General features: G+C 56.2%; 2 protein-coding genes across 14 annotated transcripts in view; one reads left to right on the plus strand and one right to left on the minus strand.

Annotated features, from left to right (window-relative positions):
* The window catches only part of CFAP99 (cilia and flagella associated protein 99), a 44,947-nt gene extending 35,348 nt beyond the window's left edge, over positions 1-9,599 (minus strand). For 4 of the 7 annotated variants that reach the window (XR_009210622.1, XR_009210621.1, XM_058430271.1 and 1 more), the window contains exons 1-2: positions 9,389-9,599; positions 2,049-2,176 (exon numbers count right to left, since the gene is read on the minus strand). Coding sequence is in view for 4 of the 7 variants with exons in the window: in XM_058430271.1 (XP_058286254.1) it covers positions 2,049-2,159 (111 nt within the window). In the remaining 3 variants the exon portion in view is untranslated. The remainder of the gene's footprint in view (positions 1-2,048; positions 2,177-9,388) is intronic. The other 3 variants (XR_009210623.1, XM_058430272.1, XM_032135805.2) reach the window with 1 other exon arrangement.
* Positions 9,600-9,822: 223 nt separating this feature from the next.
* ZFYVE28 (zinc finger FYVE-type containing 28) overlaps positions 9,823-22,228 on the plus strand; it is a 143,323-nt gene continuing 130,917 nt past the window's right edge. For 4 of the 7 annotated variants that reach the window (XR_009210619.1, XR_009210620.1, XM_058430267.1 and 1 more), the window contains exon 1: positions 10,205-11,493. Coding sequence is in view for 5 of the 7 variants with exons in the window: in XM_058430267.1 (XP_058286250.1) it covers positions 10,780-11,493 (714 nt within the window). In the remaining 2 variants the exon portion in view is untranslated. The other 3 variants (XM_032135798.2, XM_032135799.2, XM_058430266.1) reach the window with 2 other exon arrangements.

Here is a 22,228-nt window from a genome sequence, read left to right on the forward strand (position 1 = left end):
GACAGGGTCAGCTGGGTCAGAGGAGCTGAGGCGGCACCACTGGATTTGGCAACAAGGAGGTGGGGGGTGACCCAGACTGGCGCCGTGGGTGGAGGGGTGGGGGAAGTCCGCCGGGAGGGGCATGAGGGAGGATGGAGGAAGAGCTGCCGCTGATGGCAGGGACTTTGAGGAATCTGTTAGATAGAAGGATAGAAGGCAAGGACCGTGGGAGCCACAGGGGAGTACAGAGGACTTTAAAAAAATGTGTTTAGGGTGAGAGACGTAGCAGCACGGGTGGCTGATGGGAAAGATCCTGAGGGAAATGAGGGGACAGACAGGGCGAGCTGCTGGAGCTGCTCTGGGGCCGGCCGGAGGGGCCAGGCTACAGGAGGGCCCAGGCAGTGGAGTGGGTGGTGCCAGCTCCCAGGACGGGCTTCTGGCCAAGGGGACCTGGGCCTTCGCTATTGTCTGTTTTGGACGGGCATAGCGAGGGCAGGCCGGCGGGATGAGAGGTGTGCCTGCTGTGCTGAGGCCTTAGCTGGGAAAAGGAGTGTGGATGAACCTGGGCCCGAGCTGTTTGCATCACTTCCCCACGGTGCTTAGGGGCTCAGGGAAAGAGCTGGGGGCCGGAGGGTGCTGAAGCGGAGGGAGAGGTGCCCACAGAGGCCTGTAGCTCTGAGCACAGGCCCTGCTCCCCTCTCCAGTCCCTGCTGGCTGCCAGGCCCCAGCCGGAGGAGGCACCTCCTCCAGAAGCTGGGAGCGGGGATGGATCAGGGACCCGGGCCTTCTCTTATAGCAGAGGCCTTGGCCCCAACCCCTGCAGCCTTTGTAACCCACTCACACCACCTCTCCTCTGGGCTTTCTTGAGGCTGCCCCAGAGGTAGCTAATGAAGGATGAACCCCTCATTCTACCCCAAGGGAAGGTGGGCTCAGACTGTGGCCTGGGGGAACAGCACAGGTGCACCTGAGCAGGTAGTGAGAACGGGGGCTGGAGCATGGCCAGGGCAGCCCCCAGGGGCCACGCAGAAAAGCAGCACACATAGGCCAAGTTCATCCAGAGCGAAGCGGCACAGAGGGCTGTGGCCTGCAAGGACAGGCAGGCGGCCTGAATTAGCACACTTGCTATGAGCGCCCTCTTTCCAGGGAGTGAGTGCCCTCTCCCTGCTCCTGGGCAATGATGGGCTGGTGATGGCCCATGTGACAGCCGCCCAGGATTTCCCCTGGTGGGCTCAGCTTCCTCTGGAGGCCCCATCCAATGGAGCCCAAGTCCCACATTCCTGGAGGCAGGGGCCCTGCAATCCAAGCTCCTGTTCCCCAGGCACCTGCCACTGACAGTTGGTGGATGTGAGATCAGCACCTGGGGGTGGGAGCTGAGACCGGGTGACAGGGAGGCCCCTGAGTGGGGCGGGGCTGCCAAGGTTGCAGGGGGTGCCAGGACCTGGATGGAGCTGCGAGGAAAACCCAAGGACGGGAGGACAGGAGCTGAGGAGTTGGGCAGCCTCCAGGTGGGCCTGTGACTTCTTCCAGGTGTGGGTAGGAAGATGAAGGAGGTATGTACGGACGCCTGCAGCCCTCGGCTCCCCGGGTGCCTCACTGCCCAGGCCAGCCCCTGCCTCTGTCGGAGACCCGGTCGGTGATTTCCAAGTCTCGGTTACCACAAATACAGCACAAGTTGTGGCCTTGCGCACCCTCACTGCCACAGCCCTGGGGCGCCTGGGGGATGGAGGACCCATTTCCCGAGATAAGATGCCCCCCAGAGTGGGGGTGGGGCATGGGGGCACTCCAGGGTTGACCCTTCTCGTCTGTGTTAACTGAGGATGGAACCGCAGTGTGGATGTCATATCCCGGGTTCCGGCCAAGGCTTCTTTTCACCAGAGCCTGGCCTGACACACATTCTGGGTGCCAGGAGCACCTCCCTATACAAAGAGCAGGTCTCTGTGGAAAACACTGTCAGCTTCTCCATTTGGAAGGAAGGCAGTCGTTAGGAAGGCATTTGATGCTGTTCACTAGAACAGCTGCACAACAGGTGCCACTGGCGCGGCCTCCCAGGAGCCCCCAGCAGATCCTACCTGCAGGGAGGTGGCCGCAGCCTCCAGGAACTGCTCAGGGTTATCCCTCTTGGGTGTAAATTTGTCGAGTTGCTCGATCACAGTTTCAATGCATTTTCCATAGTAGGCCATCTTCTCAGGGCAGGAGCCTAAGAACAAACCGTGCAGGTCACGCCCTCCAGACCTCGGATGTGGCCGCAGGACCCTCCCCAGCAGCGACAGGAGTCCACCAGGGTGCTGGCCCTGCAGCAGCAGGGAGGCCGGATGTGACTGGGGGCCCTGGCTAGGGTGCTGGGCCTGCAGCAGTGGGGAGGGCCGGATGTGAGTGAGGGCCCTGACAGGTACCCCAAGGTTCATGTCCTGCACTGTCTCCTGCAGGCCTCTGCAGCTCAGGGGCCCAGGCTGGCCTGGGTGAGTTCACCCTCAGGTCCCCCCATCACCACAGACCCAAGCCGGCCGAGTGCCCGTCAGGCCCCATAGCCATGCCTCCTGGATGCGGTGACCCCTGCAAGGGGCCCGCGGCAGAGAACACAGGCACCTCTCGAACCAGCCTCTGAGCAAAGTCCCTCAGCTTTGCCCGGGAAGGTGACGGTTTCTTCGTCAGGCCCTGCCGGGGAGCAGAAGGTCCTGGGGTGAGGGTGACCTCATCACACATGGTTGGGGTAAGAAGGAGCCTAGGGTCCCTGGGGTCAAGATCGCCATCCTGACAACGGGGGGACAGGTCCCTGGGGAGGGCTCGCGGGGGCGCTGAACACTCGAGAGATGCAGCAGTTCCAGGGGACAGGCTTGCCCAGAGCCCCTCCCAGGGGACCTTGGAGAAGCTGCCTAGGGTGAGGCTGGGACCCTGGGAACCAGCTCTAAGGACAATATGTGGCCCCCAAACTATCCTCAGAGGAGGCGAGGCCTGTCAGCAAAGGCTGTCATCCTCGGCTGTGGCGCAGGCCTGGGCTCCGGCCGGACTACGCAGGACAGTAGGGCAGCGCAGGGCAGAGGGGGCCTTTCTCACCCTCCTCTTGCTCCGTGACTGACCAGCCACTCTGGGCCAGGCTGGGCTTGCAGGGCCACCAAGGTTGGGGACAGTGGGAGCACCTCGCCTCTACCCTGCAACAAGCTAGAACAGCCCCAGGTAGCAGTCCTCAGACCTGGACCCTCCAGGCTGGAGACTGACTAAAAAAATGCAAACGACCCTCCCCAACCACCACTGACACTGCAGGGTCCTCGGTGAGATGCCAATCCTGGCCATGCTAAAGGTCCATGTTGACCTGCCCCTTGCCTCTCTCCCTGGCCAAGACTCAGAGAAAAGGTGAGGCCAGGTGTCACCAGACACTTTAGAGAAACCTCTGACATGAAACATAGAAACCGTAAGAAAAGAACCAGGAGAAAACGATGCACAAGGCAGGAAAAAGCCTAGAAACCAGGCACTGCCATGCAAGAGAAGAGGAGATACAGCGTCCAAGGAACAAGCAATGGCTGGAGAAAAAGAGAGAGCTCGTGAAAACCAAAATACAATGGCAGGACTAAAAACACAAGCAGAGGAGACGGAAGGTAAAGTGAGGAAATCTCCCTGAGTAGAAAAAGATGAAGCTGTAGAAAGTCAGGGAAAACACTAAGAAAATCAGGGAATGATTCCTGAAGGTCCAAACCCCAATTAACAGGAGTTCCAGAAAGACAAGAGAGAGAAATAACAAGAAAATGCCCTAGAACTGAAGGATGCGGTCTTCTGGACGGACGGGGCCCCCTGGCAGCTCAGCACAGGGAATGAGTCGTGGTATTTCAGAGCCAGGGACGCCCCTGGGAGTGTCATCGTGGGGAATTTCCAGGCTGTGATGCAGGTAGCCCCAAGGTGACATTGGCTGGCAGGACAAGGACGGAGCGGGAGGGCAGGGGCTCCCGGGGGCGTCTCCAGTAGGAGCACCTGGCATGTTCTGCGAGTGGGTTTAACTGCACAGTTAGGGAAAGAGGCTGTGATGCTGGCGCTGGCCAGCGATGGCATCAGCCCAGGGCCTGTGTCCCCACCTCCCTGCTGGCTGCGCCACCTGAGGCCTGACATGGGCTGTTTTTTTTTTTTTTTTTTTTTTGAGATGGAGTTTCGCTCTTGTTCTCCAGGCTGGAGTGCAGTGGTGTGCTCTTGGCTCACTGCAACCTCCATCTCCCAGGTTCAAGCAACTCTCCTGCCTCAGCCTCCTGAGTAGCTGGGATTATAGGCACCCACCACCATGCTGGGCTAATTTTTGTATTTTTTTAGGAGAGACGGGATTTCACCATGTTGGCCAGGCTGGTCTCGAGCTCCTGACCTCAGGTGATCTGCCCGCCTCAGCCTCCCAAAGTGCTGGGATTACAGGCGTGAGCCACCACGCCAGGCTGTCCTTTTAGGGGCTGCTTTAGGGACCAGCCTGGCTGTGCATGGACACAGAGGCCAGCAGGAGCCTCTCTCTAAGGAGGCCAGAAGAAAGGCCGCTTGGAATTTGGAAATCTGGCTTGAAGCCCTGGTGCTGAAAACAGGCCCTGGAGACCAGGCCTCCCAGAACAAAGCGAACATGAGCCTCTGGCACGGCCAGGACCGTCACTGCCCAGGAGCCTGCCCTGGGCCCCGGCTGGGTCACCTTCCCCCCACCCCGTGTCTGGAGACCAGCAAGGCTGCCTGGCTGTGCGTTCCTCTGCCAGTGCGGTCCTGATGACTCAGGGCAAGGGAAGAGACGGTGATGCTGCTGGCTTGGAGGACACCAGATGAGAAGCCATGAAACCTGCACATCCACAGGTGCTGAGCTGTAGATGCTGCAGCCAGGCTCGCCTGGGCAAGATGAGGGAGGTTTGTGGGTGGGGCTGCCCAGACCCTCTGAGAGTTCCCACCCCTCCATGGCCTGCCCCTGGGGACCTGCCACCTAAGCCGCCTCAGCCCACCCTGTGGGAAACCTTTGCTTCTTGGAAGGCTGGGCCATGGGAGAGAGACCGCCCACACCCCACCCCAGCCTCAGGTCCTTTCACTCTCCTCTCATCCCCTCTAGCTGAGTCTCGGGTGGGGATTTCAACAGCTGTGAGCAGAAAGGCCCAGGAGGCCCATTGAGCACCCTCCCTCCAGCCTGCCAAGGCAGGAACACTCAGGGCGGGGCCTTAAGCTTGCCCTAAGTCCCTGCTCTCTCTGAATTCAGGCCCTCTCCTCAGGAGGGTCCCAGCAGGCCAGGCCACCAGTATGGCAGGGGTGCAGTGCGGTGCGGTGCAGTGTGGGCCTGGTGGCCAACCCTGGCGGCCATAACACAGCCAGGGGGCAATAGGCTGCTGGCAGCAGGAAGCACTTTTCTGGGGCATTGCTCATTGGGGAGGGGGGACCTGTGGCTTTCACTCCAGGCATTGCTGAGAGCAGTGGGGGCTCTCTGTAGGCAGTGAGCTCCCAGCTCACAAATCCCACTCCCCGTCTTCGCCAGGGTCAGCCACACTGAGGCGTTTTTTAAAACTCCACAGCGTAACTGGGGATTTCTCTACAAAAAAATTAAAGAATGACTCAGGTGTGGTGTCAGGCCTGTAGTCCTAGCTCCTCGGGGGGCTGAGGTGGGAGGATCCCTTGACCCCAGGAGGTCGAAGGTGCTTTGGGCTATGTCTGTGCTACCACGCTCTAGGTTGGGTGACACATCGAGATCCTGTCAAATAAATAAATAATAAATACATGTAAAAGTCTACTTTTAGAGAAACAATGTGAAAGAGTGAGTTTTCTTGCCCTGCCTCCACGTCACGTTGTGGGTCAGGCTGCCCTGGGATGGGGTCCCTTTGCCCCAGGCTTTTTCAATCTGCTCTGGATACAGCTCTGCCTGGAGGAACAGGGTATACCCCAGGAAAAGGGCCCCTCCCTGCGCCTGGTGCGGGCGGTGGGAGTGGGTGGTCTGCACGTGCGTGGTGGGGCTGCTCCCAGGGTGGAACAGTTTCCCTGCCATCTCCCCCGTCCTGGAGCTGGAGCATTCTGGAGAAAGGATGATCCTAGGCACCCTTTGGTGATGCAAGTCGAGGGGGAGCAAGAGGGCCATGTCAAGCCCGCCCCCCAACCCAGGGCGGACCTGGTAGGAATGAACTGGAAGGAATAAACGGACAAACCGAGTCGAAGATGGGGACGGGGGGTGAAGAGCCCCTTTGGAGTCCAGCCTGACTCAAATTGTCCTGCCCTGCCCCTGGAACCCTGGTTCACTGTTGGGCCTGAAGATCCCTGGGGCGGGGCCTCTGTACCCCTGAATCTGGCCCAGAGCAGGTGTATGTGAAGGTGAATGTAAGGAAAAGAGATGCTCGAATTCTGAATCCCACTGAAATTAGCCTAAGAACTTCATCAAAACAATCACATCTTTGGGGAGGAAATAGGTACTAAAATTCATCCAATTCTGACGCCTGCTTTCAGCATCCCAGCTATATTCATGCATTCATTCATTCTCAAATTCTCAGCCTGATTTTATTTTTCTCCTGATTTAGGGTCTCACTCTGTCACCCAGGCTGGAGTGCAGTGGCTGGATGGTAGCTCACTGCAGCTCAAGTGATCCTCCTGCCTCAGCCTCCTGAGTAGCTGGGACGCTAGGCATGCACTACCACGCCTGACTAATTTTGTACTTAATTTTTTTTTTTTTTGTAGAGACAGGGGTCTTACTATGTTGTCCAGGCTGGTCTTGAACTCCTGGCCTCAAGCGATCCTCCCACCTGAGCATTCCAAAGTTCAGCTTTAATAGTGAAGTACCAGCTATGTGGGAAGTGGGATTTAATTCCCAAGCTTAATGATTTTTCTCTCATATTGATTTTAACTCCATTGATCAGGACTTGACTATCTTATATTTAAGGCAGGTTTAAAGGTGGGCTGGACTAGGCTGGGCGCAGTGGCTCATGCCTGTAATCCCAGCACTTTGGGAAGCCAAGGCGGGCAGATCACTTGAGATAAGGAGTTCCAGACCAGCCAACATGGTGAAAACCCATCTCTACTAAAACTACAAAAATTAGCCAGGCGTGGTGGCAGGCGCCTGTAATCCCAGCTACTCCGGAGGCTGAGGCAGAGAATTGCTTGAACCCGGGAGGCAGAGGTTGCAGTGAGCTGAGATCTGCCTGGGCGACAGAGCGAGACTCCGTCTCAAAAAAAAAAAGTGTGGGCGGCAGACTAAAGCTTCTCTTTCCTTGGGAAATATTTTATAGACACAAATGAGATTATATGAGGAGGTTTAAATTCCATCAGACACAAAACAGCTCAACACTGTCAACCACTAGGAGATAACTCATTTACCTAAGATCTCAAATGTATGTTAATTAAAATACAGTCTTTTCTCCTGATTAAAGCCAGTCTCCTAAGGGTTGCTGCCAAGTCATGCCCCTATGGCTTGTGCTTAAAGTGCAACCCCACGTGGCAGGTTTTGCTAGTTGCTTTTTAATCTCCACTCCCCCTTTCCTCCAAAATAAGAAAACTCTGATTTTTAGCTGGGTCTACTGCTGCCCAACTGAAAGATGGCATTTCCCAGCCTCCCTGGCAGCTGGGGCATGGTCGTGTGCCTAAGTTCTCCCACCACCTTCAAGAAGTGGAAAGGTGTGAGGCTTCTGGAAAGCCTCCCTGAACGAGAGGGGCATATCCATCTTCTCTTTTGCAGCTGGTACCTGGGCTGAGGAGGTGATGGCAGGAATGTGGGCAGCCACCCTGGATCATGAAGAAACGTGAATGGCAGCTAGAAAAGCCGATCCTTGAGGACTTTGGGGTTGCCATACCAACCATGATTGCCTCTCCATGGACCTCTTTTATAAAAATATGAGTGATATTCTTGTTTAGGCCACTGTGATGTGGGGATTTTTCAATACATGCAGCTAAACCTAACTGATACCCCACTTCCCCAAGTTCAGCCTTCATCCCATGCACAATTTCAAACTGTAAAACATAGGAAGGGAGCCTCTGAGCAGATACAACTGCTCCAGGCCTTGGAGTTGGCCAAGGATAGACCCACAGAGAACAGCCATTCACTCAGTGGACAAGCCCATCAAGTGTGTGCCCCGAGATCCTGTGCTGAAGAAATGACGGCTTTGGGAGCGGCAGGTTTTACGGGGGAAGACTGAGAGTGCGGTTTGGGACACGTTAAATTTGAGAGCATCTGTTAGGCGTCCAAATGGTGAAGAACAGGTAAACAGGTCTGGAGTTTCAGGGTTGAGGCTAGAGACATAGGTTTTGAGAAGTTTGGGAGAAAATGGTTGTTTATAAAACCACGTGACTGTAGGAAATCCCCCCAGGGAGGGAGTGGATAGAGTAGCTTCCAAGGACTGAGTCCAGGGTCTCCAGTGTTGAGAGGTCGGTGAGCAGGGGAGGCACCCAGCCAACGAGATCAAGCAGGAGTGGCCAGGAACGAGGAGGAGAGGTGGACAGTGTGATCTGTTTCAGCCAAGTGAGGATGGTGTGTCACAGAGAGGGCACAGTCGGCTGGGTCACCCGGTGGTGACAGTTCAAGGAAGAGATGAGCGCTGACCCCTGATCATCGGATTTTGCAACATCAAGGTCAAGGATGACTTTGATAAAGAGCTTCAGAGGAGTGGTTGGGTGAAAATCTGATTGGAGTAGGTTCCAGAAAGAACAGGTGGGAAGTGGAGATAAGGGGCAACTCCAGAGGGGTTTTGCCCTTCAGAGGGTCGACTGGGTGGCAGGAAGAGGAGAGTAGGGAAAATCAATGAGTTACTCAAAAATGAACATGGACCCCACCCCTACCTAAGAGAAACCTTAGATGCCAGCGCGCCTAGGCTCACATTGAGTCTGATGGAATACAGTGGTCACGGAGTCCACGGACCTTTCTGAGCACCTGGCTCTGGCCAGTGAGGACAAGCAGGAACAGGTCATACTTCTCAATTCTGAACCGAGAGGGGCATGACCTCCATCTCCTGTGTCTCACATCTGCACGGTTCACAACAAGCCAGAGACATGGTGCTGGTGCGGCAGGGAAAAGTGCAGCGCTGTGGGGTCAGGCCGACCCAGATCCGCCGTGATCTGGATGCAACCCCCACAGTCAGGGCACGCCGGCCTCGTTGTGCCTGCTTTTCTGGCTGTCAATGGGAAGTTTAAGTGAGGCCACGCGTGGGTTTTTAGCTCTCTGCTTGACACATAGCAGGTACTCAGATTGAGGTGAGCGTTTTAAGGTACAAATTAGGGCACCACTGGGGGGAGTAGCGAGGGCGGAAGAGTATCTTTTTAGAACGCACCGCTGATAGTGGTGATTAAAAAAAAAAAAGCGGCACCGTTTACTTTCATCGGGGAGCTGGGAAGAAGACAGAAGAGGTGTTTGGGAGAAGCAAGATGAGAGGCGAGTGAGAGGGAACCGGCCGGCACGTCATGAAAGTCGGCAGCGCGTCGCCCCGCACCTGTCCCGCCCCCTTACCTGGCGGGCGCTCGGGGCATCCGCGCCCTCCTGCCGCCGCCACCTGCTACCGCAGCAGTTTCCTGGGCCAGCTGGGGCTAAGGTGTCGGCAGTCGTAGTCTGTCAGCTCCTGGTAGGCAGGACGCCGCGTCTGCTTGGCGTCGTCACCTAGCAACCGGCTGCACGCTCCGGCGCCATCGGGTGGACTACAACTCCCACAATGCATAGCGCCGTGGTGGGGCCCGGGACGCCAAGCCCTGGGCGCCACCTCCCCGTCATGCCTTTCGGGACTTGTAGTTTCTTGGACTCCCGGGCGCGGCGGGTCGTCCCGCCGGCAGGGAGCGCGCCTCGGGCGGGGTGCGGCGCCCGCGCGGGGATTGGGCCGCCTCCGCCCCGCCCGCCCCGCCCGCAGCTCGCGGTGGGCCCGGGGCTCGCGGCGCCCTAGGCGCATGTGCGGCGCGGGGCGGCCGTGACCAGCGGAGCGCGGGGTGTCAGTGAGCAGCGAGGAGCCGCGCGCCCCCGTGCCCGCGTCTGTTCGTGCGCCCGAGAGCCCACTCCCGGGTCTGAGGTCTGCCCGGCGCGCCGCTTGCAGAGCATCCTCAGGGCCGCGCACCTGCCCCGCGCACCTGCCCGCCGCCCGCTCGGCGCTCCAGGCTCCGCTCCCCAGTCTCCCTGCGACAGCGCGGGGGCTCCGGCCGTGCCTCCGCGTCCGCCCCGCGCCTCAGCCGGGCCCGGGCGCAGCGCTGCGGAGGGCAAGGGCTTCCGGAGTCCGGCCAGGGCCGGCGCGGCGATGATGAACAGGTTCCGAAAGTGGCTCTACAAACCCAAGGTGAGCGGCCCCGCTTGGGCCGGACGCCCCCCGCGTCGCGGCCTCTCCCCTCCTCAGGACCGCCCGTCCGCCCTACGAGACGGACCCCCTTTCCCTGTCCGTGGCCGGCCTCTTCCCCCACAGCCGACATCCTTCCCTCCACTCCAAGACTTGGACAGATCTTCATCGCCCTGTTCCTGGGGCGGATCCGAACCTCCCTCCCCGCTTCCTAAGCCCGGGTCCAGGACTGACCCTCCTGCTCCTCCTCTCGGGCCGGGGCGCACTTTCCCTCCCCCTCTATCCTGGGCCACAACGGCCCCTCTCCCTCCTCATCCCGGTCCTGGACGGTGCCCTCCTACACTTCGTGGTCCCCAGCCCGCGGGCCCGGAGCAGACCCCCTACTACTTCGTCTCCCCTCCCTGCACCAGGGATGCCCCCTCATTCCCCTCCTGCCCCCACCTCCACTGTCCTGGGCCCGGAATAGACCTCCCTCCGCACCCCAGAACAGACCCTCTCCCCACTTCCCCAGGTTCTGAGAGAGCCCACATTTCCCAATCCCTGGGTCCAGGGCAGATCCGTCCTTCCATGTCCAGAGAGGATCCTGATGGAGCTGCCAACGGCCTCCCTTCCCGAACCAGGACTGACCCACACCTCGGCCCAGTTCGCGTCCCCTCCCTTGTCCCCATCCTTGTCCCTTCCCCACCCACGTCCTCTGGAATCCGGGACAGGTCCTCCGCCCGGCCCTTGGGGCGAGCGCGCCCGTGGCCAGCAGCCTCGGCGGGGCGGGAGGTGCGGCTCTCCAGCCGGCGCCCGCGCCCCTCCTAGCGCCGCGGGGTCGGGGTCCGGGCGGCGCGCCCGGTGCCTCGGCGGCTGCGCCAGTCGCACTGCGGGCGCTGCGTCCCCGCCGCCCGCCTGGGGCTCGTGTCCGCTGCAGCCGGAGCAGGGCCGGGCGCGCTCGGCGCGGGGTCAAGGCGCGGCGGTGTTCGGGATCCCGGCGCAGGGTCCAGGGCGCATCTGGACGTCCGAGGGTGGCACCCTGGGGCCGGCGCAGCGGGGAGGCCCAGGCCCTGAGATCTTGGGGGAGGGCACGGCGTGGGTGGGGTCACCGCGGCGACCAAGGGCGGGAGTGGGGCCAGGGCTGCGTCGGGTCAGCTCGGACGTCCGAGGCCACCGCGTTGCCGACCTACCCCTCCTCCCTCCGCTGTCCGCCTTTCTCCGTCCAGCGTCCCCGGCCGCCGCCTCCACCGTGGGTGAGCTGTCACGGCGGAGGTTTCCTGAAATCCGTGCCTCGCGTGCGCCCATTCCAGGAAGGCGGGAGGTGGGTCTGGAAGATCGGCACGGAGGTTTCAGGGCGCACTCAGGGCCACGAAGGGCGCGTGCTTCACGGCCTTTGAGGTCGGGGAATTCTGTTTGTCGTTGCAGGAGTGCTGGGTTGAGGGCTTACGGTACATGGGGCGCCCCTTGTTCGGCCTTGGCTTGACCGGGAGGGGACTCGGGGAATTCAGGTTTCCTGTGGAGGCACTCCCTGCTCCCAACCTCCCTGTCCCTAGCAGCGACTTCTTAAGGGTTCGTCCGGAGCCTTGCGTTTCCTGGCGCTGGGTGTGGTTTGGGGCCGAGCCGTCTGCGCCCAGCCTCTCCAACTGCGGCGCCTTCGAGCCCCTCTCGGTCCTGCCCGCTGCCCCCATGCGCCTCTGCCGGGGGAGGGCGGTGGCCTCCGCTCTGGATAGCTGTGTGAGTGGCGTTTGGTTCCAGTGACTTTTCCTCACCAGCTACTGAAAACCAAGTCTGCTTGTAAAACGGCGTTTTGCGGGCGTGCAGCAGCATTATTTTCTGTGACAAATGGCGGGAGGCAGCTGGAGAAATGTGTCTCAGGTCTTAACTAATATTCTGGTGTCACTGAAGGCACTTGCTGGGACACTAGGGGATGCCCCTCCGGACATGGCTGTGGAAGAGGCCGCCTTTGGGGGATCACCCTTCTAATCGTGTTGAGAAGGAAGGAAAAATAATTGTAGACTCTGTTTCATGAGTAGCTGAGTAATTGCAGGATGGCCTTGTCTGTTTCCATTTAGGGAAGACACTTTAAAGGTAGAACATGAAACTAGAGGTTGTCCCTAGAATTAGGAATTGTGTTCCTAACTTTTCCTCTTAAGCAGGCAGCTGCCTTTCCAGGCAGGGGGCAGGCACCAAGAGGGCACAGCCAGTGAATCAGCTGATCCCAGGGATCAGCACAGAGCTGTGTGCCTCCGGAGAAGGGATGGAACAGGATTGTTGATGTGGATCTCTTTTTTCTCGTTGTCTTCTCCTGGCATGCTGTCTGGTACTAGCTCCAGAGCTCTGGACTTGAGACGTATCTCCATCTCAGATCTGTCTCTGGCCATAGCATTTTCTGGGAGCCGGTGCCCTGTGGGCAGTCTGAACTTGGGCCGTCTCTTATTTGAGAAATGTCTTTGGAGTTAAATATCTTGATTGTTTGAAGGGTTGGAGTATGTTATGTCACTCCATAGCTTTTCATTTTTCAAACCAAAGCTCAGATTCTTGCCTTGGATTATGAATTGAATTTTATGCTTCTCCTTCCTGTCTAATTTAACACATTTTGGCACAAATAAGCACAAAGTCAGTCCTGGGAAGATTCTGGGCCTGGAAGATTGAAGTGTTAAACATTAGCTGTGGGAGGATGTGTCTGGGGGAGACTGTTGCCTGCAGTTAGGATTTTTTTTTCCCACTTTGTATTTAGATAGATGTACAATTCAAACTGAATTTTTAATTGAATTCCAGCTTTGGTTTAAAACTGCACAGTGAGCTTCTTTTTATAAATTTTTAAGTGTGTGTGTGTGTGTGTGTGTGTGTGTGTGTGTGTCTGTTTGTAGACACAGGGTCTCACTATGTTGCCCAGGCTGGACTCAAATTCCTAGCCTCAAGCAATCCTCCTGCCTCAGCCTCCCGAAGCACAGGTGTGAGCCATTGTGCCTGGCCAACATTGAGCTTCTTGTTCGTTACAATATGGTGGAAAATATTCTGAAATGAAAATATTATTCACTGTTCTTATAGTTCTAAAAAGCCATTGGAAATGCTTAAAAATATTCCTGCGTGACATAAATTTTGATATGTGAATAAAAATTAGCTACTACATTAGCTACCTAAGTTGAGTAAAAGAGTGCCTGATGAATAATACAAAAGTTTAACATTAAAATGACATTTGCAAATTATATTTCTGCTCACTTTCTTAATCCGTCTTTTAAACACCAATATGATTTTTCTTGGTATAAAGTGTTCAGATCTTGTAAGTATTATCCTGACTTTGAACACTCCCTGAAAGAGACGGTGCAGGAAAACTTGTCCGCTTTCCTGCTTTATTGATGTTGGTGAAATACTTTCTTGCTTTTCTTTAAAGTCTTTTCAGGAGAGTTTATGCTTTAGAAAGGCGAACCATTTTCGCATGGTTGGTGTCTTCATTTGAAACAAAAGTGTCAGTGCTGTGTTTCTGGCTTGGTTATGACTTTCTATTGATTGACCTGGCTGGAAGTTCCTGGTCACTAGGAGGTAAGAACTCCCGGCAAGGCGGAAAGGGACCTGGACGTTTACCTGGACCTGGGAGAGATTTCCTGGACATCACCAAAGAGCATATTAATATCACTCAGGATGAATTTGTGTTTTCCATCTTTGAAGAGGAATCGATCCTCGGTGGGTTATGCTGGCCGGGTGGATGGGGTAGTTCCCGTGTGGCTGGTTACTATGCTCAACCTTGCACTCCGAGAAGAGCTCGCTTGTCTGCACCCCCAGACCGTTTTCAGAGTGGGGGCTATTAACCTTTCTTGTCCCCCTGCTTTGTAGAACATTCCTTATAAATCTCCCTTACTGAGTGATGTGTATTTGGCAACTTCCTGTAAACATTCCAGGCCCAGATTAGGGATGACATGGCCTTTGCCAAGAGAGGCTTGAGTGACTTGCAGGGTGTGTGTGCTTTATAAAAGGAGAACCCTTTGGGTTTGGTAAAGTCTGCCTGGGGGCCAACCCCACTGGCATGTTTCGTGGGAACCTGCTAGGACTGAGCAGTACTGAGCATGAGACTTCCTGCCCTTTGGCTCTTGTGTTAACCCAGCCTCAGTCACCCGAGGATTTCCAGGGTTCCAGCCCACTTGGTCATGGGCCCTTGAGGAGAGCTGCCCATTGGTGGCCAGCACTTTGTACCTTGGCCACCTGGCTGAGAGGGGCGGCACCCTGGAAACGAAGTGGCAGATGGGGGCGGGCCCCAGAGTGGGGGGTGGGGCAAGGTCTGGATATATCTGTTTGGTCCCGATGTACAGAGATGAGGCACAGCCCGATCCTCCTTTCGGGGCTCCCCACTGGTAGCTGAGGGTGAGGGGTGATGACAGAGACCCCCCAGAAGTACACAGCTGGGTCTTGGAATGCTGTGGGAGGGGTCTTGGTGGAGACTGGGGCCTGGCACGAGTGGGGCCTATGAGAGGGCAGTCGCCGGCATGTGCCTCAACTTCCCTGCATTGCGTCACCTGGGAAATGAATGGCTGTCCCTACAGCACTGCATCTTTGCCACATGCCAAGCACAGACCCTGTTCCAGGGACTTGGGATTTGAGTGACAGCTTCTAGCCAGGCTACTGATGAATTAGTTTTCAGCTGATAAACTCCAAGTGCCCAGCTGTGGCAGGGGGTTGTCCGTGGCCTGGCACGTTTCTGTCTGAGGTGAGCTGCTGGAAAGCCAGTGTTCCGGATGCTGCACAGGCTGAGCCCGGCGGTGCTCCCTCTCCTGGCGGGCGCCTGGCACGGAGGGGGCTCGGGAAGTCCTGGGAGGATGCTTGGCAGCACTGAGTCAGAGCAGGCGTGGCTGGCCCTGCGCACCGGTCTCTCTCTGTTGCATGGGGTTCTCTGAATTCAGAAGGCTCTGGGGCTCCCCCGGCTCTGCATCCAGGTCATGCCACCTCTCCCAGAAAGCCTTCCTTTCCACATCAGCGCTCAGGCCGTGGTCAGCAGGAGTGCAGTGCGGACGCCTGAGAGTCTATCTGCTCTTAAGGTGGCTTCGTAGAACCTACTCCCTGGCCTCCTAGGAAGTGACTCTCAGCGGGCAGCTCACATCTCATTTCCTGCGCTTTGCTGAGGTTTCTGTTTGTGGTTGGGGGAGTGTGGGACCTCACATGCCTTGCCTTGTGCCAGCGGCATTTGCAGGACAATTAAGAGCCTGGGCGGCAGACAGAGGGCGAGCATCACTCCCTGCGCTGACTCTGTCATCACTCAAGGCTCTCCTTCCCCGGCAGGGCAGGGCAGGGCGCTTACTGGAAACGTCTGGTATGGTTTCTGTTAAATAAATGGGCGAGTCAGAGGCAGGGAGAGCTTCACGTAATTGATATTTGGACTCAGCAGGCAGGGCGGACGGGGGAGGGAAGTAGGGCCTCAGTGTCCTGCCCCACAGGCTGAGTGTTTTCAGGTCATTTCGTTCGACCTTAAGAGGAGAAATGGGTAATTTAAGGAGGCTTCAGTGGCCAGTTTCAGCCACCAAGAATTCCCAGAATACCGGGTGCGCTTGCTCTAAATGTGGGAAGGTGCACATCTGAGAGCTGGTAAGTGACGGCCAGGGTGTGGTTTTGTTTCAGTTGACAGCCTTGTGCAGCTACAGGGTGTGTTGGGTGCAAAGGTGAATCATGATGAGCTGATTCCAGTTCAGAGAAAAATAAATGCTGAGCAGGCTATTGTGGGCTTCAGTGCTTCCCCAGTGTTTTCTTGTCTTCAGTGGTTGCCAGCCATGTGTCTAAATAGCACTGGAGCTCCAGGGCCTGGCTGGGAATTCTCGTCCCTCCCACACCTGTGCCTCAGTTTCCCTAGTGTCAGGTGGGGATGCTGAGACCTGCCTTGTGGAATTGTTGGGAGCATGTGAGGAAACCATCTGTGTCTAAGACTCACAGTAACAGCTCAACCAGTGACCCCAGTCAATACTGACAGAACCAGTGGGTGGTGTAAGCAGGTGGGGACTTCCACAGAACCAACGTTTAGCTACCTTAGGGTTTCATGTCAGTATTTCTTGGAGTCCCAGAGGTCATCACAGCTTCCAGTTCCTCCAGCCAGGCCATTCTGAGAGTGAAAGGGTCTCAGTGGGGGCCTGCCACCCCTGCGCCTTTTTCTGGTAGCTGGCAGGTGCTTGGTTGCTGGGAACAGACCCTGACTTAGTACGCCTCAGGCATCCCCGTGGGCCTGGTTACAGGTCCCCCTGAGGATGAAGGATGCGCCCTGCCCCTGCCTGCGCCCCAGGGGAGAGATGCTGCCATGTGCTCGCCCACCACATGAGCACCTGCCTCCTCTATGGTTGCCAGGACCAGGACTGACTGCAGCTGGTGTGGGCAGCAATGGGGTTCACCATGTCGGACTGGCCCCCAAACCTCTCATGCTGTCCTCCCATGGCCTGTGCCCCCCTTTTGTTGTCTAGATGCTCAGGACCTAGGAGAGGACTCCAGGGCTCGGGTGGCAGCGGGGAAGGGGCTGGGGTGTACTCACGCTGCACTGTGATGCGAGGGGGATAAACTTCTATCCGTTGAGGCACTGAGGTTTGAGGGTCATTTGTGAATGTTTAAACTATGCTGAGGCACCCTGTTTTACAAATGGGGTCTCAGGACAAGTCACCTTGCTCGAACCTCTACAGCCAGGAGGAAGCAGGGCTGGGATTTACACTTGGGTCCGTGGGACCCCAGAGCTGGCACCCATATGCATCAGGCAAAGTCTCCTTTCCTGCAGGAAGGAACTGGACTGTCATCGGATTTTACATGAGTCCCATTTGGGGAAACGATTACTTTTGTCTTTTTTCAGTTGGATTGCAAAAAAAACCTTAGATATTGATGGGCAAGTCAAGTGTTTGAAGGAGGAAGACAAAAGTGAATGGATATTTTTTGACTGATCTGAATAGATTAAGCACAAGTAGAATAGAACATTTTATGTTATGGTAATTAATGTAGAATAGTTGGATAAGATGAATGGAATGATTTTTTTCTTCTTACAGTAAGTATTCTGAAGCTCTTCCATTTCTCATTGTTTTCCTGCTGGAGGGAGGCCGGGGGTGTAGGGGGCACATCAAGTGGGGGGCCCCTCCATGGCCGAGGAGCATGGGTCCAAACTGCACGGCTGGCTCTCTAAGTCTCTGCCACGGGTGGGGTTTTGCTCCAGCTGTGCTGCCCCTGGCTGTTCCCCACCAGATAGGTGGTATTTTACACCGGCTTCCTGGGGAGACTGGGCTAGCACACCCGACTTAGGATGGGGTCCTTAGGGCAACGTGTTTTTCTTTGGATTTCAGTTTTTGAGAATGTTTCCAATTATTTTTAGGGATATCATGATTACAAAAAATACCTAAAAGCAGAATCAACTACTTAAATGTCAGATACATTTAAGAATTGTACACTCATGTTCACAGCAGCTTTATACATAACAGCCAAAAGGGGGAATCAACCCAAACGTCCATGGAAGGAAGAACAGATAAATGTGGTCCCTCCGCACCACGGTGTGACATTAGCATTAGAAAGGGAGGATGTTCTGGCCGGGCGCAGTGGCTTACACCTGTGATCCCAGCACTTTGGGAAGCCGAGGTGGGCGGATCACGAGGTCAGGAGATTGAGACCATCCTGGCTAACACAGTGAAACCCTGTCTCTACTAAAAATACAGAAAATTAGCTGGGCGTGGTGGTGGGTACCTGTAGTCCCAGCCACTGCGGAGGCTGAGGCAGGAGAATGGCGTGAACCCAGGAGGCAGAGCTTGCGGTGAGCTGACATGGTGCCACTGCACTCCAGCCTGGGTGACAGAACGAGACTCCATCTCAAAAAAATAAAAATAAATAAAATTTTTTTAAAAAGAAAGGGAGGATGTTCTGATACAAGCCATCACCACGAGCCTGGAAGACAGGATGATAATCAAAAGAAGCCAGTCGCGAAAGCCTGCATCTTGTATGATTCCATTTCTATGAAATGTCCAGAAGAGGCAAATCCATTGAGACAGAAAGCAGATTGGCAGTTGCCAGGGGCTGGAGAGTGGAAGTGGAAATGGGGAGTGATGATTTAAAGGGCATGGGGTTTCCTTTTGGGGTGATGAAAAGGTTTTGACGCAGCGAGAGGTGGTGGTTGGGCAGCATTGTGAATGCAGTAAATGCCATTGTATTGTACCCTCTAAGATGGCTGATTGTATGTTGTGTGGATTTCACCTCAATTTAAAAAAAAGGAATTGTAGCACTTTTTGAGGTTAATAGATAATCAAGGGAAAAGGTGTTTTGCCCCTCAGTAAAAAAAAATAGGAAAATAGGCCCAGGGCCATGGTTCCTGAGTTTGGCTTTCTGGGCAGACAGCTGACTTGGGGGCCTTGGAAAGCACCCTGCCAGCCTGGCCCGCTGACTGAGGCTACCTGGCAGGGGCATCTTCCTGGCCTCTGAAGATGGATCGTCAAGTCCCAGCCCAGCCTCTCCTCCCACCCTGGGCTGCTGCCAGGGCGTTTGTCCTGGGGCTTCCAGAAGACAGCGTGAAGGAGTTCTGTGTCTGGGATTGATCGTGGTTGGGTAGTTCTGACAAATTTCTCAAATCGACCTCCTCCCATAGAGCTGCCTGCAGGGCTGAGCCCCCCACCCTACCATGGGTGTGCTGGACTCAGCCTTCTCACAGCGCCAGCACGGGCCGCCCAGTGGGAAGCTCCAAGGCTGTCAGGCCATGTGGGCCTTGCCTGAGCCAGGGATCGGAGGGACAGCAGGCAGCCCGCGGAGTTGGGGCGAGGGGGCTGCTGAGATGTGAATGGCAAGGGAGTGTGGGTTGGGGAGCCTGAAAGGCTCGGTGCACTTGGAGCACAGGGGACAAGGTGGGGTCACTGCAGATGGGGTTGGGAGGTCGCCTGGGGATGGGTCACAGGCAAGGAAGGTGGGGAGCATGATGGGGTCAGCACTGCTGTTTGCGGGGTCCTTCCAGGCCTGCTGTGGGAGAGATGAGATTGGAAGCTGGGACTGGTGGGTGGCGGGGATTCCAGCGAGAGGATGGCAGCAGGCGACTCTGGATGGAGAAAGTAGATGGATCTGGGCCATGGAGAGGGTGGGACCTGGCTGGGGGAGAGGTGCTGTTTGGGGATGGGGAGCTCAGGAGAGGAGCTGCGGGGTGGAGGGTGGGGATGGGGGTGCAGGAGTCGGCGTTTGGACAGTGTGTTTGATGGCCATGCAACTCCACGGGGAATGTGAGGGTGGGGGGCCAGGGGCGTTCAGGGCTGTGTCGCAGACCGCGGTAAAGGCAGGCCTTCCCCACTGCGAGGTGCCCAGGAATGTTGGATAAAATCACAAAAACACTTTTAAAAGTACTGAGCTGGCAAGAGAGAAGGTGTAACCCCTAGTGCCAGAAATAAGAGGAAACTAAAACCTAAACCTGAGCTCATGGGAAGGTCCACTTAGATACCGCCCAGAACTGAGAGCTTCAAACCATCACTGCTGCCCCACGTCAGGATTGGGCGGATCGGCCCGTGGGGCGGGGCTCATCTGGGTGGGGCTCACCTGGGCGTGGCTTCATCTAGGTGGGGCTTATGTGGGCAGGGCTCACAGTGTGGGGCCATCTGGATAGGGCTGCATCTGGGCGGGGCTGCATCTGGGCGGGGCTGCATCTGGGCGGGGCTCTATCTGGGCGGGGCTTCATCATCTAGGCAGGCTTACCTGGGTGGGGCTTCATCCAGATGGGGCTTACCTGGACTGGGCTCATCTAGGCGGGGCTTCAGTTGGGCAGGGTCAGCCAGCTGAACCATCTGCGGCCTTTGGTCCACCTGGGCTGGTGCAGCTTTTGGGCAGGCCCCCTCCAGGCTTTCTCCCTGATGCTGAGTCTCAGGGCAGTGAAGCAGAGTGGCAAGGTGATCCTGAGGCCCAGCCTGGAAGTCACATGGTGTCACATGGCATCACATCCACAGTGTCCATAGGGCCAGCCCCCATTAAAGGGGGGGGCTGTCACCTCCACTTCTCGGTGTGGGGAGTAGCAGAGTCACATCTCAAAGGGCAGGTTTGGGGATGCAGGAAAATGCTGCCTTGGTGATGTTCCTGGGAGCACTCACAGGGAGGCCCAGGGCATGGTGGGGGTTAGGGGAGACGTGTTGGTCCGGAACTGGGTGAAGCATTGCTCTTCAGTGGGGGCAGGTTGGAGCAAGGGTCAGACAGGAATCTGTGGCCTTGAGGCCTGGAGGCCAGGGGGCCAGGAAAGCCCCATAGGCCACTTCAGCGCAGGGTCACCTGGGCAGCCTGGCCGAGTGAGGTATGTGGTGTTCTGGAGGAGCCCTCCTGCCACACCTCTGAAGTGGAGTTCATAGTAGAAAGTTACAAGACAGAGGAGAAAGGGGTTCCCCATGAGCGCACTCTCTGGCTTGCATAAGGTCAAACCAAGCCAAGAGACTGAGGATAGAAACCACAAGGCAGGCCAGGCACGGTGGCTCAAGCCTGTAATCCCAGCACTTTGTGAGGCCAAGGCAGGTGGATCACAAGGTCAGGAGGTTGAGACCAGCCTGGCCAACATGGTGAAACCCTGTTTCTGCTAAAAATACAAAATTAGCTGGGCGTGGGGTGCGTCTGTAATCCCAGCTACTCGAGAGGCTGAGGCAGGAGAATCACTTGAATCTGGGAGGCAGAGGTTGCAGTGAGCAGAGATCCTACCACTGCACTCCAGCCTGTGCAATTGTGGGAGCTTCTGAGGCACAGAGGGATGAGAAGGTTCAAGATGCAACTCCTGGGACTTCAGGAGTGAGAGCAGGGGGAGAGAGGAGGCTGTTTTCTGCTCACGGCTGAGAATCTTCCCGAGTTGAATCATCAGGTTCATAAGCCCACACCCCAGATGGGAATCAGTGGCACAGCAGGCCCCTCAGATGCTCAGAACACAGCATCTGAGGGGCCTAAGGGGACAGGCTGCAATCTCACAGGGGCCTCTGCTGGACTGGCTGAATACTGGAGGCCTGGAGGACTGTGGAGCGAAATCTTTCAAGGGCCACAGGGAGCAAAGTCAGAGTAGAGTTCTGGGCTTAGCTAAGTTGTCGTTCGTGGAGGAGAGCAAAATGGAAGACAGTTTTAGATGAAGATAAAAAAGTAACCGCCCCCAAATCATTGCTGAAGAAGTACTGGAAAATGTACTCCAAGAGGAAAATCAAAGTCAGAAGGAAGGAGTGGGAGGCAAGGTGCAATGGTAGGCCCAGGAGTCGGGGAGGGAGTGGGTAGGTGGGAGCAGCAGTCACCGTGGGAAGCATGAGCATCCGTGCTCCTGGCAAGGGGGGAGTGGAAATATGCCTGGACAGCAATCAGAGCTGGCGCTGAGGTCTTTGATGGTTTGCGGTAAGGCTGGATTTGAGGCCATGAGCTAAGTGTATGAATTACCACGGGGTAGGCACTAGGATAACAGTCGAAGAGAAGGGATAACTTCTAAACCAGGAGAGGGAGAAAAGAGAATAAAGGAAATAATCCAATCAAAGCAGGAAAGGATGACAAGAGGGTGGCAAAGCAAAAGCACAACAAACAAAAAGCAAAAAATAAAGCTGTAGAAATAATTGCACATAAGTCAGGAATCACAGGGAGTGGAGCAAACCCACCTCCCAGACAGAGACTGAGAGTGCACCTGTGCGTTGAACAATCCAGCCTTGTGCTGTTGACGAGAGATGTCCACGAGACAGCTTCCGCAGAAAGGCTGAAAAGAAAGGGGCAGAAAAGGTGAACCAGGCATTTACCAAAAGCAAGGAGGTGAGGTTCTTTCTCCCTGCATCAGGTAAGCACGGAGCTCAAAGCAGAGTGACAGCATGTTTCCCCACAGGGAGGGGATGGCTTCCTGCTGCACACCAGCGGCTCCCAGGCCTCGCTGCCCCACCTCTTTAATCCTGGTCTCAGTCACAGGAGCTCTCGGGCAGCCCCTTCCCAGTGTTCTTTTCTTTTTCTTTTTTTTTTTTTGAGACAGAGCCTTGTTCTGTGGCCCAGGCTAGAGTACAGTGGCACGATCTTGGCTCACTGCTACCTCTGCCTCCTGGGTTCAAGCGATTCTCCTGCCTCAGCCTCTCGAGTAGCTGGGATTACAGGGGTGCACCACC

Source organism: Hylobates moloch, unplaced genomic scaffold (genome assembly GCF_009828535.3).
Source record: "Hylobates moloch isolate HMO894 unplaced genomic scaffold, HMol_V3 SCAFFOLD_17, whole genome shotgun sequence".
NCBI classification, from domain to species: Eukaryota; Metazoa; Chordata; class Mammalia; order Primates; family Hylobatidae; genus Hylobates; species Hylobates moloch.